At 38.9% G+C, this 14,369-nt stretch overlaps 2 protein-coding genes across 2 annotated transcripts; one reads left to right on the top strand and one right to left on the bottom strand.

The window, feature by feature from the left end:
* Positions 1-2,744: 2,744 nt before the first annotated feature.
* Positions 2,745-3,395, bottom strand: LOC135614438 (large ribosomal subunit protein uL15x-like). Its single transcript, XM_065111816.1, has one exon. The coding sequence runs from the start codon at positions 3,330-3,332 to the stop codon at positions 2,886-2,888; it is 447 nt and encodes a 148-aa protein (XP_064967888.1). The 5' UTR covers positions 3,333-3,395; the 3' UTR covers positions 2,745-2,885.
* A 3,332-nt stretch (positions 3,396-6,727) lies between these two features.
* LOC135614437 (uncharacterized) lies at positions 6,728-14,228 on the top strand. The gene is made up of 10 exons (XM_065111815.1): positions 6,728-6,967; positions 7,791-10,820; positions 10,904-10,963; positions 11,050-11,130; positions 11,583-11,735; positions 11,900-12,063; positions 12,141-12,288; positions 12,454-12,576; positions 13,265-13,352; positions 13,868-14,228. The coding sequence occupies exons 2-10, from the start codon at positions 8,040-8,042 to the stop codon at positions 14,041-14,043; spliced, it is 3,774 nt and encodes a 1,257-aa protein (XP_064967887.1). The 5' UTR covers positions 6,728-6,967; positions 7,791-8,039; the 3' UTR covers positions 14,044-14,228.
* The last annotated feature ends 141 nt before the right edge of the window (positions 14,229-14,369 follow it).

Below are 14,369 nucleotides of genomic sequence, written 5' to 3'. Positions count from 1 at the left end.
CCCTAATGAAGAAGAAATGACTAACCAAAGTTATATCGCTCAAGGTGTAAGTTGGCCACCTTAATTATGATTAGAATTAAAAAAAATTCAAATAAAAAAGGAGGGGCACTTAAGGGATCATCACCAAATAAAGACCATATTGACAAAAGAAGATAGGTCCAAGTGCTATCAATTCCATCGAGATTATGGTCACAACACCGAAGATAGTCACAACTTGAATAAATAGGTTAAAGAGCTCATATGTCAAGGACATCTCGAGCAGTTCATTTGAAAGCACCGGAAGCCCTCACCCCAACCCTAAGAGCTACTAGGGAGATAAATTTGTGTCATAGTCGGTGGATCCACCTGGGAGGGGATAGCTCCTCGGGCTGCAAAGCTTATGCCTAAGTCACCATTGAAGAGCACCCAATGATGGATGGCGACCTAGAGGTAACCTCTAAAGAGAGAGAGAGAGAGACATAATATCTTAACCCAAATCATAATGACACCTTAGTAGTTTTATGATAACGATCAATACTCGAGTGGAAAGGATCATGATCAACATAGACAGCTCTAATGATATTTAGAGATAAATATCATCTTACCCCAATGACTTCTTCATTGACATGGTTCATCGACGACTCCATCTCGCCTCTAGGGATTGTGAACTTACATGTCAGAGAGATAAACGTTGCTCTAAAATAATATTGACCAAATTCATGATGGTGGATATTCTTTTGATGTACAATGCGATCATAAGCCAACCCACACTAAACAAAGTTAGAGCGATGATACTGACATCATATAATAATGAAGTTCCTGATAAGGCCCAACATCAGAGAGTTAAGAAGCAATCTAAAGGAGTTGCACCAGTGCTATCTAACAATAATCTCTCTATCAAAAAAAGTCCAACCCAAAACACTACCTGTGGACCCTTGAGACATGGACAAATCCACCCTGAAACCGTTCATCGAGGTGCCTCTTAATACAATCTAACTAGATCGAGCTCTCAAGTTCGGGATGACACTTCTTGAGGAGAGACAAGTGCAACTTATCAATTTTCTTTGAGAGAATGCCAAAGTGTTTGCGTGGTCACAAAAGATATGCCAAGGATCAACCCAAGTGTAACACAACATCACCTGAAGATTTCTCCCAAGACATGACTAGTAAAGCAAGGATCTCGTAAGTTTGCTCCCGATCACCAAGTAATTAGTAATAAGACAGACAAGATAGTAGGAGCTAGATCTATTTTCGAAGTGTAATATCTCTAATGGCTCACCAACATTGTGTTTGTTAAAAAATATAATAAAAATTAAATGATATGCTAATTATATCGATCTCGACAAGACATGTCCAAAGGACAACTACCTCCTCCCTCAGATTGATCAGTTAATTGATGCCAACTTGGGTTACGAGCTCCTCACCTTTATGAATATTTTGTCAGGTTAGTGCTAGAGGATCCAGGATATATTTTCCTCGTCATCGATCATGACACATCTTGTTATCATGCCTTTCAAGATAAAAAATGCTAGGCCAACCAATCAAAGGATAATGAACAAAATGCTTAAACATCAGTTGAGGAGAAATGTTGAGCTTTAAGTGGGCGACATAATAGTGAAGGCAAAACAATCGACTAGCATCTAGCGGACTTGGCCGAGATGTTCCAAATCCTAAAAAGATAGGATATGTGTCTCAATTCGACTAGGTGCGCCTTTAAAGTTAACTCGGGAAAATTACTCAAGTTCATGCATCAAAGAGAAATAGACATAAACCCCGAGAAAATAAGAGTCGTATTAGAGATTCATCCACTTAAGTCGATAAGAGAGGTTCACCAGTTAGTAGGTCGACTAGCAACACTTCCCGATCCAAGTTTCTTATAAACAAAGGAATGCTAAGATGCATTCAAAAAGTTAAAGGTTCATCTCACCAAGCTATCGTAGCTCACCTTCTCTACCTCGAGAAGTTCTGAACCTCTATCTCATTATCATTGTCCCGAGTATTAGCTCAGTATTGATATAGGATGATGAAAAATCCAAAGACCCATCTACTATATCAGTAATATTTTGAACGAAGGTGGTTAATAGAGTTTATAAAGTTAGACATCCAATATGTCTCGAAGACCACCGTAAAGATCAAAGTGTTGAAAGACTTGAGACTTCATCTCATGACTCACTCCTTCATCCAAGGTCAAATAACACATCTCACTTGCATCCTAGCTCAATAAACACATCTCACTTGCATGTAAACTACACATAAACAGCTCGACCCAGACATCACCATCTTCCCAAAACAGCCATAAACTTAATCTAAGTGAGACAATCTCGGGCCACATCAGCAAACTATGAGCTTCTTTGCATCGACAACATAATCTCTTCCCCGACATCATTCATAGTTCTGTCTTCTACAAGATGTTTAACTCACTCAATAGGAAAACAAACTTCAGAATCCAACGAGGAAAAGAAAGGATGAAAACAGATTAGGCACTGAAACAACTAAGCAACCAGAACAAGTTGCTCTCTCTTTCCTCTTCCGCAAAGCTCATATTATTATACGATGCTTTTTTTTTTTTTTTCTGCCCAACTTCAATTGCCCCTTTTTTGAGCCAAAGCTTCTTTGTGGATTTCCCTTGTAATCAATTTCACCTCGAAGTCGGTGCACCACCACCAATGGGCTACAATGGTGACAGAGCAACAACAAAAGATGGCAACTTGCAACATACCCACAACTTGCGATTCTTGGCAGTTGTCGACAAGAGGGCAATGGCATAGAAAGAACAAGAAATGATTGAACTTTACTAAGTGTTTGCAACCACGGTAATCAAGACGAATCGTTAGATCAAGATCCGAACAACGCAGGAGAATTTGATGTCCAGATCACCTCTTAGGCTACGGAACTAACCGACAGGATCAAGCGGTGAGCACGACGGCGCCGCCTGCGGCCTTTATCTTCTTCTCTGCGATCTTGGAGATGAGCTTGGCCTTCACGACGACGGAGCGGCCCGGGGGCAGCATCCCCTTGCCGAGGACCTTGAAGTATCCGAACTGGGTTACGTCGATGAGGGGGGCGGCGGCGGCGTCCTTGGCGGCAGCGTCCTTGACGGCGTCGGGGACGAGCGACCAGAGGCGGTCGACGTTGAGGGCGGGGCAGTGGAACTTGTTGCGTAGGCGGTGGAAGTAGCGCATACCGACCTTGCCGAAGTAACCAGGGTGGTACTTGTCGAACAGGATGCGGTGGTGGTGCATGCCTCCGGCGTTGCCGCGGCCACCGGGGTGCTTCCGGTGCTTCCCGATGCGTCCGTGTCCGGCGCTCACGTGCCCCCTCTTCTTCCGGTTCTTCTTGAAGCGGGTCGTCATGGCGGTGGACGGCGGCTTCTCTAGTCCTCCACGGCTAGGGCTTCTGCGGGGAGAAGATAGGAGATGAGCCGTAGCCCTGAACATATAGAAATGAGAGAAGAGATCTCGGCCGTGTGATTGAGATTGGACGATGAGATTCGTTTGTGGGCTGGGCTATTTATTGGGCCTAATCTTTAAATCCATCGAGGCATATACTAAAAATTATTCTATACAAATTAAGAATTGATGTTATTTTAAATACTTTTATATTCGTCTATTTTATTTACAATTATTAATATTACTTGTAATTGATAGTAATTAATCTGAGTTTTCTGAATGGATATTAATTAGAGGATTATGCAGAAAAATCTCAATATTTGAAATTATCATGGACCTATAATTATCTACTTCTAAATCGTCACATTTCAAACAACTCATTTTGAAGAACAATCACGATTGATCTTAAACAGTTATATATATATGAACAATTAATGGACTAGGTTCAACCACATGGAATAATTAGCCGATTAATTTCGATGAATTTGACCGTCAATTAAGTAAATTGATGATACCACTCTTTAGAAATCAATCTTAATCTTAATTTACTTTCAATATAAAATTAAATGAATGAATGGTGATAATTAACCTCGATAATGATGACCATTAGTATATTGTAGATGGCTATTATTCACATTTAGCCAATCTATTCCTATATAAGACTATCTCAATTTGAGGATCGGAAGAGATTAATATACATAATCTTACCGCTATATAATTGATCTTTAGAGTAGTCATCATGTATTAAGTGATCCTAAGACTACATACTAAATATTGAGAATTACTATAGATGATGCAATTGTCGGTGATGTCTATATCAGTTTGATTCGATTGTCTGCCGAGAGGTCAGCCTAATCTGATGGCCTGCAGCTCCAAGCATCCAATATTATGTCCCAAATGATGCATGGTGTCCAGACTTGAGCAGTTCTCCCTATCTGGTACTTTCTGGTGTGTTCTCTTATGTCACCAATTGTGCTCACATTGTTTCCTAGACTTGAGGGAATCAACAAGCAGCAGTAGCTGAAGCATGATGATGATGTGAAAGCATGGACTCTGGTGGCACAGACCAAGTCATTGTAGCCATGCATTCATCTGGCCCTCCTTTGTTCTTGAGATCTTTCTCTGCAGATCCTGTGTGGCCTTTATTTCTCCTGATGATGATGACCTTTTGGCATGGATCTACAGTGCAAACCAGGAAGAAGATAGGCTGCAAATAACTATTCACCTGCTCCCTACTTGTGCAGGAAGATAAGTCCTCCATTTTCTCTTGTACGCAATCCATCACACTCAATTAATATCAGGAGAAAGATGTCAGCACAGTGCAGGTGATAAGAACAATGAGCACATCCCATGTCAAAAGCAAAACCTAATCTTGAAGCTGAAAGCTTTTCATGAGATGTATGCGTATAGAATTACTCCACTTCCACACTTTTCTAATCATCAAAGATTTAGTTCCCTTTTAAGCCAATTAGAACTGCTTTGTTTTCACTCATTTTTCTTCTGCTATAACTTATTCTGATATGTGAACATCAAAGTTAAATTGCTGAATGACATATTGTAAATAGGCCAAAGATTTATTTAAGCATTAGTGGGAGAATATGTAATGACTTTAAGAAACTGCAAATGGTTCAATGTGTCACATCAACCACAAATCTATAGAAGCTACTTGCCCACTTTGGTGGCCAGAACTTGGAACTAAATTCTCCTCCATTTCTTGTGTACATTTCAAATCTTTTGTCATTGCCAAGAAACTTGTGAAGAAAATATTGTAGAGTGGTTGGTATGTCATCAACAGATGGTCTCTTCTCCCTTCAAACTCATAAGTCTTCCCTGACCAAATGCCACATGAACATGATCTCATACTTGATACTGAGGTTGCTTACTGAAGCTGGGATGAATGATTCAAAGCTGGGATCTGACCTCAGATTGAAGATTTCATGGAACAGAGACAAACTAGATGATACTGATGGATGCCATCTTAAGCCCTTGCTCCTTTAACTCCTTGACCATTCTTGTTCTTGAAATTTTTAGTGAGGTTTGGCTTTAAATTATTGCTTGTTTGATCTTTTGAGTCTATAAAAAGGCCTGAGTCATCTGTTAAAAGCACAGGTTCAGAGATCCATATAGACATCCTAGCAATCACATCTCAATGTTCAACCATGAGGTTGACATTGTTTCATTCTCCCTGGTTGATGCATTGAGATCATCTCCATTCATTGACCTTGACATGTTAAGCAGCAAATCTTCTTCAAAACATGATGACCATCAACTAGGATCATACAGCCATTGCATAAGAAAGAACCAAAATGATTTCTCAAAAGGAGAATTAATGTTTTAGCTCATCTGTTCATATTTTGGGTGCTTTGCCTACCTCCACTACCATCATAACCAACACAATCATCAACCTGTTGTGGTTTGGCTTTATATTTGGCATGTTCTTCTGGATTTACTATTGAGTTTATTCAAACAAAATCTATGGAAAAGCAATTTGTCAAATTAAAAGCCCATAAACTCTTTGCTGATATTTGCTGATCAAGTTATACAGGCTAGAATGTCAGTCTCATGAGGATGCATGGTGCTTGTAGAGATTGTTCCAGTTGTTTCAGCAGTGAAGACAAGATTGAAGTCAATCCAACATGTTTCACATCAATCTTTCTTTTTAGTTTAACATTCACCAACTCCAGTTGGATTAATCAAACTTGAGAGCTGACACAGTACTTAATGGGGCCCAATTGGCCCTTTCTTTCCTTAATTTTTTTCTGAAACCTTTCCTCAGCTTAGTATTTGTCTATTGGAAAACATGTGAAGAAGAAAGAGAAGCATTAGTTTCCTTACAGTGTTTTTATGGAGATTAACTCCTTAACTCTTCATGTTTTGTATTTTAATGCTCTAATTGTTTTCATTTTCATATTAATTCTTCTAATCTTAAGTCATTGATGATATGTTATTGACTAACTGTAAAAAGAAATTGTTTTAAGAATGGGATATACTGTTAGATTAATTACTTACTATCAACTAAATTAAGGACTAATGTGAAAATAGAATTAATTGAAGGATTAAGACGCTTATTCAGCATTATCTTTATATTGATCAAAGCAGTTGGCAACAAATCCATATGCGCTGTGCAAATATGAAGACTTAAAAGGGTGAAAACGCTAATCTGGTGGAAGATATCTCAGGGACTAATATGCACTGTGTTATGCAAATACGAAGAGTTGAAGGATGAGAATGCTTATCCAGTGGAGTCTTCGCGAGGGACTAATGTCCAGAGAGCTGTTCATTTCAGTGCCGTCGTATCGATCATGGCAGGTGGCGTCGACTCCATTTGCATTATTTTTGTGTTGGCGAAAGCTTATTGATTGCTCGGCTATTGCGGTGTGATCGCATCAAGCTCGTCATGGCAGTGAGACCCACCCATCCCTGTCCCTGATCGAAGGCGCCAAAGCACAGCCAATGGCCTGCCTCAAGCTGACCTGTTTCATACTCAAGACTCAACCCATCTCTTTCACTCTCCCACACACTTCATATCAATTCCTCCTCCTCTCTGGCCTTCCATCTGATACATCCTGTGGGCTGTGCCTGCAGCTACAGAAGCGAAGGTATGCCACCTGAACTGAATTCTTCTTGTTCTGGTATGTTTCTATTGAGTAATGTAAATTCCAGCTAATGATACCTCTTTGGCTTTAGCGATTTGGGTGAGAAATCATCCGGTTATGAGTGGCATCGACCACTTAATTAGCTTCTATGTTTGCTTCCTCTTAAAGTAAAGAAAGAAAAAAGATCTTTTGTAGTTCATTGAAAAGGAAAAATGGGGTTTCAATGATGAATGAGATAGCTACAATCAAAATAGCAGAGAGTCGCAGGAAGCAGGAAGATGCAATAGGGGTAATCCATAATTCCATATGGTAGGAAGATATCCATGTTGATGCAAAATGATTCTTGCATGGGGAAGAACAGATTGGAGCCGTGTGAATTATTGTGCCTGTGAATTTGGCCCAAGTTGCTTGAAAGATAAGGCGTTGGTAAATGTTCTTCATTTGTTCAAGATTTCTAAGCACCCAGGAAATTGGTTTGCTGGAAATGATATGATTGAGAAAATCCTGAGTTACGAGGTGCTGATGCTGTGGGATGGGTTCATAAATAAGTAGCAAAAGAGTAGGTCTTGAGGAAGTTGGTCAAATTACGAGGCAATAAAGATGACATATAACTTTGTCAGTATAACCACGCGAGAAGTGCTAAGATGTTTGTTCTGTTCCTTTTTTTTCTCTTTATTTTTAGTGAATTAAAAGATTGTCACTCAACTTGATGCTTTAATTGATAAACTATATCGAGTTTTATCTAATAAGATTTTTTTTTACCATATCATGCGGTTTATGAAGTTGTTTATCATGTTTGAAATACAATATAAATCTGTTCGTGCAGTATATTCTGATCTACCAGAGCATATTGAAAGTGTTCTTCGGGTTGGATATGGCTTCTTATTTCCGATTTCCAGAACTTCTGTATATAAGGTAAATTATCCATATATCAGATACGATAGCTTTGATGTCAGCAATTTAGTCCAATGCAATCTCGATGTGTACTGGTAGCATAGAGTGAAGTTTTCTGGTCCTTCTCATGGTGGTTATCCTTCCTTAAATGGTGACAAAAGTAAATTCGAGATGATAGTTAATGGAACGCTCGAGGAACTCCCAAAAGCTCCAGTATGATTTAGCAGAAACTAGAAATGATGGCTTTGGCCCTGCAAACCAAACTCTTAAGCAATCTCCATTGAGCTCCAGTCACACCAATTCTAGATCTGCAGAATTTGTTGCATCGGATAGTGCTAGGCATGCCTTGAATTACTCATTTCAAACTGGTGAGGAGTTCTCCATTGAATTCATGCGAGATAAGGCAATTCCAAAGAGGCCTTATATTCCAAATCCTTCTCGACATCAAATCTCTAGCTCCAACTATGTGGACTTGAGAAGAAGACGGGCCATCTCTAATGCAGAACCTGGAAGTGAATCAGATATTCCAGGTCTTGCCTCTGAAAATAAAGCACCATCAAAAAAAATAGAGAAGAAAGGATTTGTTGAGACCAACGACAAAAGTTACCTTGCGTTAACAAGGACACTGTCACATGCCCCAGCTGGTAACAGTAGTTATCGAGGATTTCATCCTCGGTATGCTTCATCAGATCCTTCACCAACAGGAGTGAAATTCCTATGCAGTTATGGTGGTAAATTCCTACCTCGACCGAGTGATGGAAAACTCAGATACGTGGGAGGTGCGACACACATCCTCCGAATTAACAAGTCCATGTCCTGGGAAGAGCTCATGCAAAGAGCAAGAAGAATGTACAACCAAACTTTTGTTATCAAGTGTCAATTGCCTGGGGAAGATCTGGATGCCTTAATTTCTGTGCACTGTAATGATGATTTGCAGCATATGATTGATGAGTGCACTATTTTAGAAGACAGTGAGGCATCACAAAGGCCTAGGATGTTTCTGTTCTCCTCAGATGACAGTGATATCATGCATTTCACTCTTGGCACCATGGAGGGGGATTCTGAAGCTCAATATGTTGCAGCTATCAATGGTTTAGAGGCATCTGTTGACACTTCAAGTCTTCTAGGCTTGCAAAGTATGTTACCCGGTGACTTCAAAAAACACCCAGAATTTAAAGACTACAACAAAAGGCATAATGCTGAAGGTCCATACTCTGCCATCCATCATCATGACACGTACCAGAGTGATGGAAATGGGATTCCAACTTCTGCATCCACTATTGAAACTTATGCAAAGCCACTCAATAAACTTCTTAATGCTCACTGGAGTGGAACTGAAGATTTCTCTGTTGGCATCTCAAGTCAAGACCAAAATGAAGAAAATAGGGAGGCAAAACCCATAGTAAAAGGCTTGAGCCAGCAAATAGATCCAGCAAAGGAAAATCAATCAGGACATAGATTTTCTTCCCCAGTGCAGCAGCATGGTGTTTCACTTTCATATTTGCAACTTGAAACACCCAGTGGAACTTCAGCCTCGGATTTTGAAACTTCTTCAAGGCATTGGATGGAGATTTTAGAAACTCAGGTGTCACTACCACCTGACACTAGTGTTAGTGCTGGCAAGAGTAGTATGCCTCAAGAACATGTCCAACCTTACACTTCTGCTGGAGAAGTTACCACTGAATGTTCTGATTATAAGCCTAAGATAACTGCCCTTGTCTCTGAAGATTCACATCCAAGGGTCTCAAGAGTATCTTTTAAGGATCAGATGCCAATAAATCAGGAAGAGTTATTAATTAAGTTATCAAACTTTAATGATCAAATTGGTTCTCACAAATCAGAACTTGATCAATTCTCCCATAAGAAGCAACAACTACTTGGACTTTTAGTTCCTGTGCCCGTAGAAGACCTGTCTTCTGAATCTGATATCTTATCCATTGCAGCAAATCCACTGAGGTCTAATCCTACAAGTACTCAGAATGATGTGAAAGAAATCGAAAGATGTGAAACTTCAGTTTCAGTTATCCAAAGGAATCAAGTTGGCATTGTATCCATAGCACAGACACCAGAAAATTCCAATTGTCCTCGTGAACCTATGAGTGGCAGTAAACCCTTGACAGAGCATGGTGCATGTAATCATGAAGAAGCTGTTGTCCCTTCATCATCTCACCTAGCATCCAGCCAGACTGTCAATGCAAGAAATAGGACTTCTGAATTACACAGGAAGGTTGAGAAGCCTGAGAGGGACTACACTCCATCATCGGTGGCTGATGAGAAAAACACTTTAAAGAAGTCTAGGATCTGGAATGAATCTGATATGAGCGGAAGCCGAGAGAGTTCCAGTTTTGATGGTAAGATATTTACGCCTGATATTTGTTCCCAAGATCCTCTTGTTGAAGGATCAGAAGCCACAAAAACAAATTCTCCATCTTCAAGCATAGGAAGCATCCTGAAACAGAAGGAAAATCCAACACTTCTTTCTAGCAAGCTGTGCAAGGAGGAGATAACTACCACAGTTAGAAAGTTGGACACTGCAAGGAAACATGCTGATACTCATCTGGGCAGGGATGCAGGAATTGCTTCTCAAGGGAATAGTTCTCTTCCTACTACGGAACACAATGACCCTCTTAATTATACTAATTCTCAATTTCTTCCTGATCTAGTCTCCAATTCTTTTTCCAAGGTTAAAACTTCTGAGGAGCCCTCTAATTCAACTACCTCAAGTAAGCATAATGTCATAATCGGCTTGGATATGCCAAGTGGTGAAAGTCAGTATTCTCTTTTGAATTTGTTCGATGATGAGTTTTCAAGCAAAGATGTCACATTTATGAATCAAAAGCAAGTTCACGAGGAACATTTTCTTACTGAAATTGAAGGGCCGCATTCTGGTCAACTTCATTTTGCTCCTTTAGAAGATGAAGTCATGTTTGGCCAGAAGAATCCTCAAATTGATTTTGATGAGGTAATGCAATGACAATCATCCAGCACCATGGAAATTAATGTGCAATACCCAGTTTAATCATTTATGGTGGTCGTGGCTTTCAGGTAGACAGTTCCCTTGCAAATGTTGGAGAAAACTTAAGAACAGCACTCTTGGAGTATGAGGTAGTTTTTTTTGTGTTGTTAAGGTGTTTGTATGTTTCAATTATATTCTTTGTGCAGACAATTTTTCCAATTTTTGTTGCATACAGGAATGTGTATCTGATAAGAAGGAAGTGAATGAGCCAGGAACTGATGCTTCTATGGAAGTTCCACATCTGAGAAACGTGCAGGTTTGTTGATGAATGTCTGTATAGCCAGCATTAATTTTTTGGACTTTGCAAGCTGAAGCACCTTCCATCTGGCATTTGATCATAATTATTGGGTTTTCCACTTTTAGTTATACAAAAGATATGGTTGATTAATGTTACTGTGTACACCGAGGCTTTTGTTCAAACACCAGACAGCATACCAGAGCTGATTCTTAAAACTAGCAATGCAGTATACAATTAGTCGATTTATTTTTCTTCAATAATTTTCCATGCTACAATGATTTTGTTTTTCAGTTTTTATTTTCCATTTGTATTGGGTTGTTCAGACCTTTTTTTCCCTTAACTTCCCATGGCAGTCTGCAAATTCAGGTGTTCTAGAACTTTCCATGACCAGCAATTCTGTTGTTCTAGTTTACATTTCTAATGCATTTCTTCACTACTATCCTTGACTTCTTGTGATGTCATGATAGCAGATTATAAAGGATGAAGATCTTGAGGAGCTGCGAGAACTGGGTTCTGGCACATATGGAACTGTGTACCATGGAAAATGGAGGGGCACAGATGTAGCCATTAAGCGGATAAAGAATAGTTACTTTACTGGTCAATCATCACAAACAGACAAAATGGTGATGTTCGAGGCCAAATAAATCATTTGAGCCTTCTTTTCCTTTCATTGACTGTTGAGTATTAAACATGTGCATGTGAACACTAGTTATATGAATGAATTGAGAAGCTGACATTATTAAGAGTGTTTCCTTTATGGTAAATAAATTTAGTGCTTGTCTTCCAGATATTAGGTTTTTGGCGTGAAGTGGGTATCCTATCAAAGCTTCATCATCCAAATGTTGTAGCCTTTTATGGAATTGTAAAGTATGAACCAGGAGGAACATTGGCAACTGTGACAGAATTTATGCCTCATGGCTCTCTCAAGCATGTTTTACGACGCAAAGACAAGTACATGCTTTTTTGTCACTCTACTTTTTCAATATTTTCATTTGCATATTGCTAATATATTATAATGAATCTCTTAGGTATCTTGATTTCCGTAAGCGGTTATTAATCGCAATGGATGCAGCTATTGGTATGGAATATCTGCATTCAAAGAATATTGTACATTTTGATCTGAAATGTGATAACTTGCTTGTAAACCTCAAGGACCAGTCCAGACCTATTTGTAAGGTAATTGAAAATATTCAGATGCGTGAATATTTCATTTGGCCTACAAGATCTGCTTAATCCCATGTATCAATCATTTATATTTCTATGTATATATACCAAGTAATTGATTGGAATCTGATAATGCCACCCCATGTCGAATTAAGATTCGGTACTTGTCTCATCCAGGTCTGTGATTTTGGCTTGTCAAAAATGAAACTACACACCATGGTTTCTGGTGGTGTGAGGGGAACACTTCCATGGATGGCCCCAGAATTGCTCTATACCAGCGGCAACAAGGTGTCTGAAAAGGTAATTAGATCAGTTTTTGTAATTTGAACAGCTCCATTGTGAGTTTGATTACAACATAGTGTTGCATTAAGGAAAACCAATTTTGGTAGTTTTTGTCAGTTATGGAAGCTAAAATTGTATGCATTAGCTAGTCGCATTTGCTTCATGGAAAATTCTCAGGGAACATGCTTTATTAGTTTCGTTATATTAACTGCTAAGATAGACCTGATAAAATTGTATGCTCTTTAAAACCATGACAATAGAAGCATCTGACAGTTGACAAAAAGCACCCTCAGTATTATGAAACAATCTAGTAATTCAAGTGGCAGGAGGCCTCAAGAAAAGCATGTTGATATACGTATATGGTGATTATATAGTCATAATTTCACAAAATTAAATTCCTTTTTTTTTTTTTACCTTTTCTTTCTTTTGATTGTCTATGCATTACCCGGGATCATTTCTTTTTTCAAATCACATTTACATCTTTCATATCCCACTCCACTGACCTGCATTTCTAGTTTAGGCTAGTTGACCTTTTAACATTTCGAAATGACAGCATAAGCATACATTCTGTGATCTGCCTCACCTGCGATTGGATATCAAGATCACCATAATGATTGTCCTAAAATATGTTCACTGCAAAATTGTTTTGATATGTGAAAATTATAATGTATGACAAATATTTGTTTCTGTTTCACATTGAAAACAGATTGATGTATATTCCTTCGGCATTGTCATGTGGGAGATTCTCACTGGTGAGGAGCCTTACGCAGATATGCACTATGGAGAGGTTATAGGTATGCTTATGAAACTTAATCTGAAACAGCTTCATCGGTTTGCTAACGTAACATTTGCCGGATGCGTTACTCACATATGCAATAATAGCTTTTCTTAATGATCTCCTTGATTGGTATCTCTGATATTTTCAATTTGAAAATGATACAGTGTCATTGTAAGACCAATGAACACTTTAAAGACTTTGATATTTTCATCTTTTAGCAGATGATTTGTTAAAGAGCATCATGAACTTCTAAGCCAGACATAACATTGGGTTCTAATATTGTCCTAAGCGTTCATGAGAGATACAGACAAAAAGATTCAGAGTAATTCATTATTCAATTTTTGTTCTTCCTTTGGTATCCATTCTCAAAGCTAGAGTTCATTTGTACTTCCAGACATCAATCATGTCAGATTAGCAATCAGCTATTAGATTCCTGAATAGTGTTTCTACACATAAATGAACTGACAAGCTCTTGGTCTTCCTTGTAAAGAATTTTACATGCCTTACTCAACATTTATACTGTAAATGCAGGAGGTCTTCTACATAATACATTGAGGCCTCCTGTGCCAGTTTCATGCAACAAAGACTGGAGAAATCTAATGGAACTATGCTGGGCAGCCGATCCTGAGCAACGACCAACGTTCACCCAAATCGCCAGCTGCCTATACTCCATGTATAAAGCCAGTCAAACTAGGGCATCCAGTTGACAGTAGATACAATTACAAACTCTTTCAATTTTATTTGCCCTTGATTTAGTTGGGGTACTAAATTGCGACCTCCCAGGTGACATTGTTAGGCTTGAATATAAGACCTTCTCTTTTCTTGGTGGAGAAGCTGTATGTTTGCATAATGTGAAAAACACAAAAGTATGTATCACTATTGTTCTTCCTCATTTATGTACTGGTTTTTCTTGTTCTAGAAACAATTATTAGGCTGTTCGTAAGAAGTAAAACTTGTTAGTACATCTACAAACATCCACTGAACCAACAAGATGACATAGTCATCTTCAATCTCAGTATTTGAGAGCTTTTGT

This window comes from Musa acuminata, chromosome BXJ2-6 (assembly GCF_036884655.1).
Source record: "Musa acuminata AAA Group cultivar baxijiao chromosome BXJ2-6, Cavendish_Baxijiao_AAA, whole genome shotgun sequence".
NCBI lineage: Eukaryota > Viridiplantae > Streptophyta > Magnoliopsida > Zingiberales > Musaceae > Musa > Musa acuminata.
The sequence above is the reverse complement of the archived record's forward strand: the minus strand, read 5'-3'. Positions and strand labels throughout refer to the sequence as shown.

Coding starts and splice junctions, on each gene's coding strand:
- LOC135614437 (XM_065111815.1), top strand. CDS start 8,040: ATGGAACGCTCGAGGAACTCCCAAAAGCTCCAGTATGATTTAGCAGAA. Junction 11,736..11,899: donor CATCACAAACAGACAAAATG/GTGATGTTCGAG, acceptor CTTGTCTTCCAG/ATATTAGGTTTTTGGCGTGA. Junction 13,353..13,867: donor GCACTATGGAGAGGTTATAG/GTATGCTTATGA, acceptor CTGTAAATGCAG/GAGGTCTTCTACATAATACA.
- LOC135614438 (XM_065111816.1), bottom strand. CDS start 3,332: ATGACGACCCGCTTCAAGAAGAACCGGAAGAAGAGGGGGCACGTGAGC.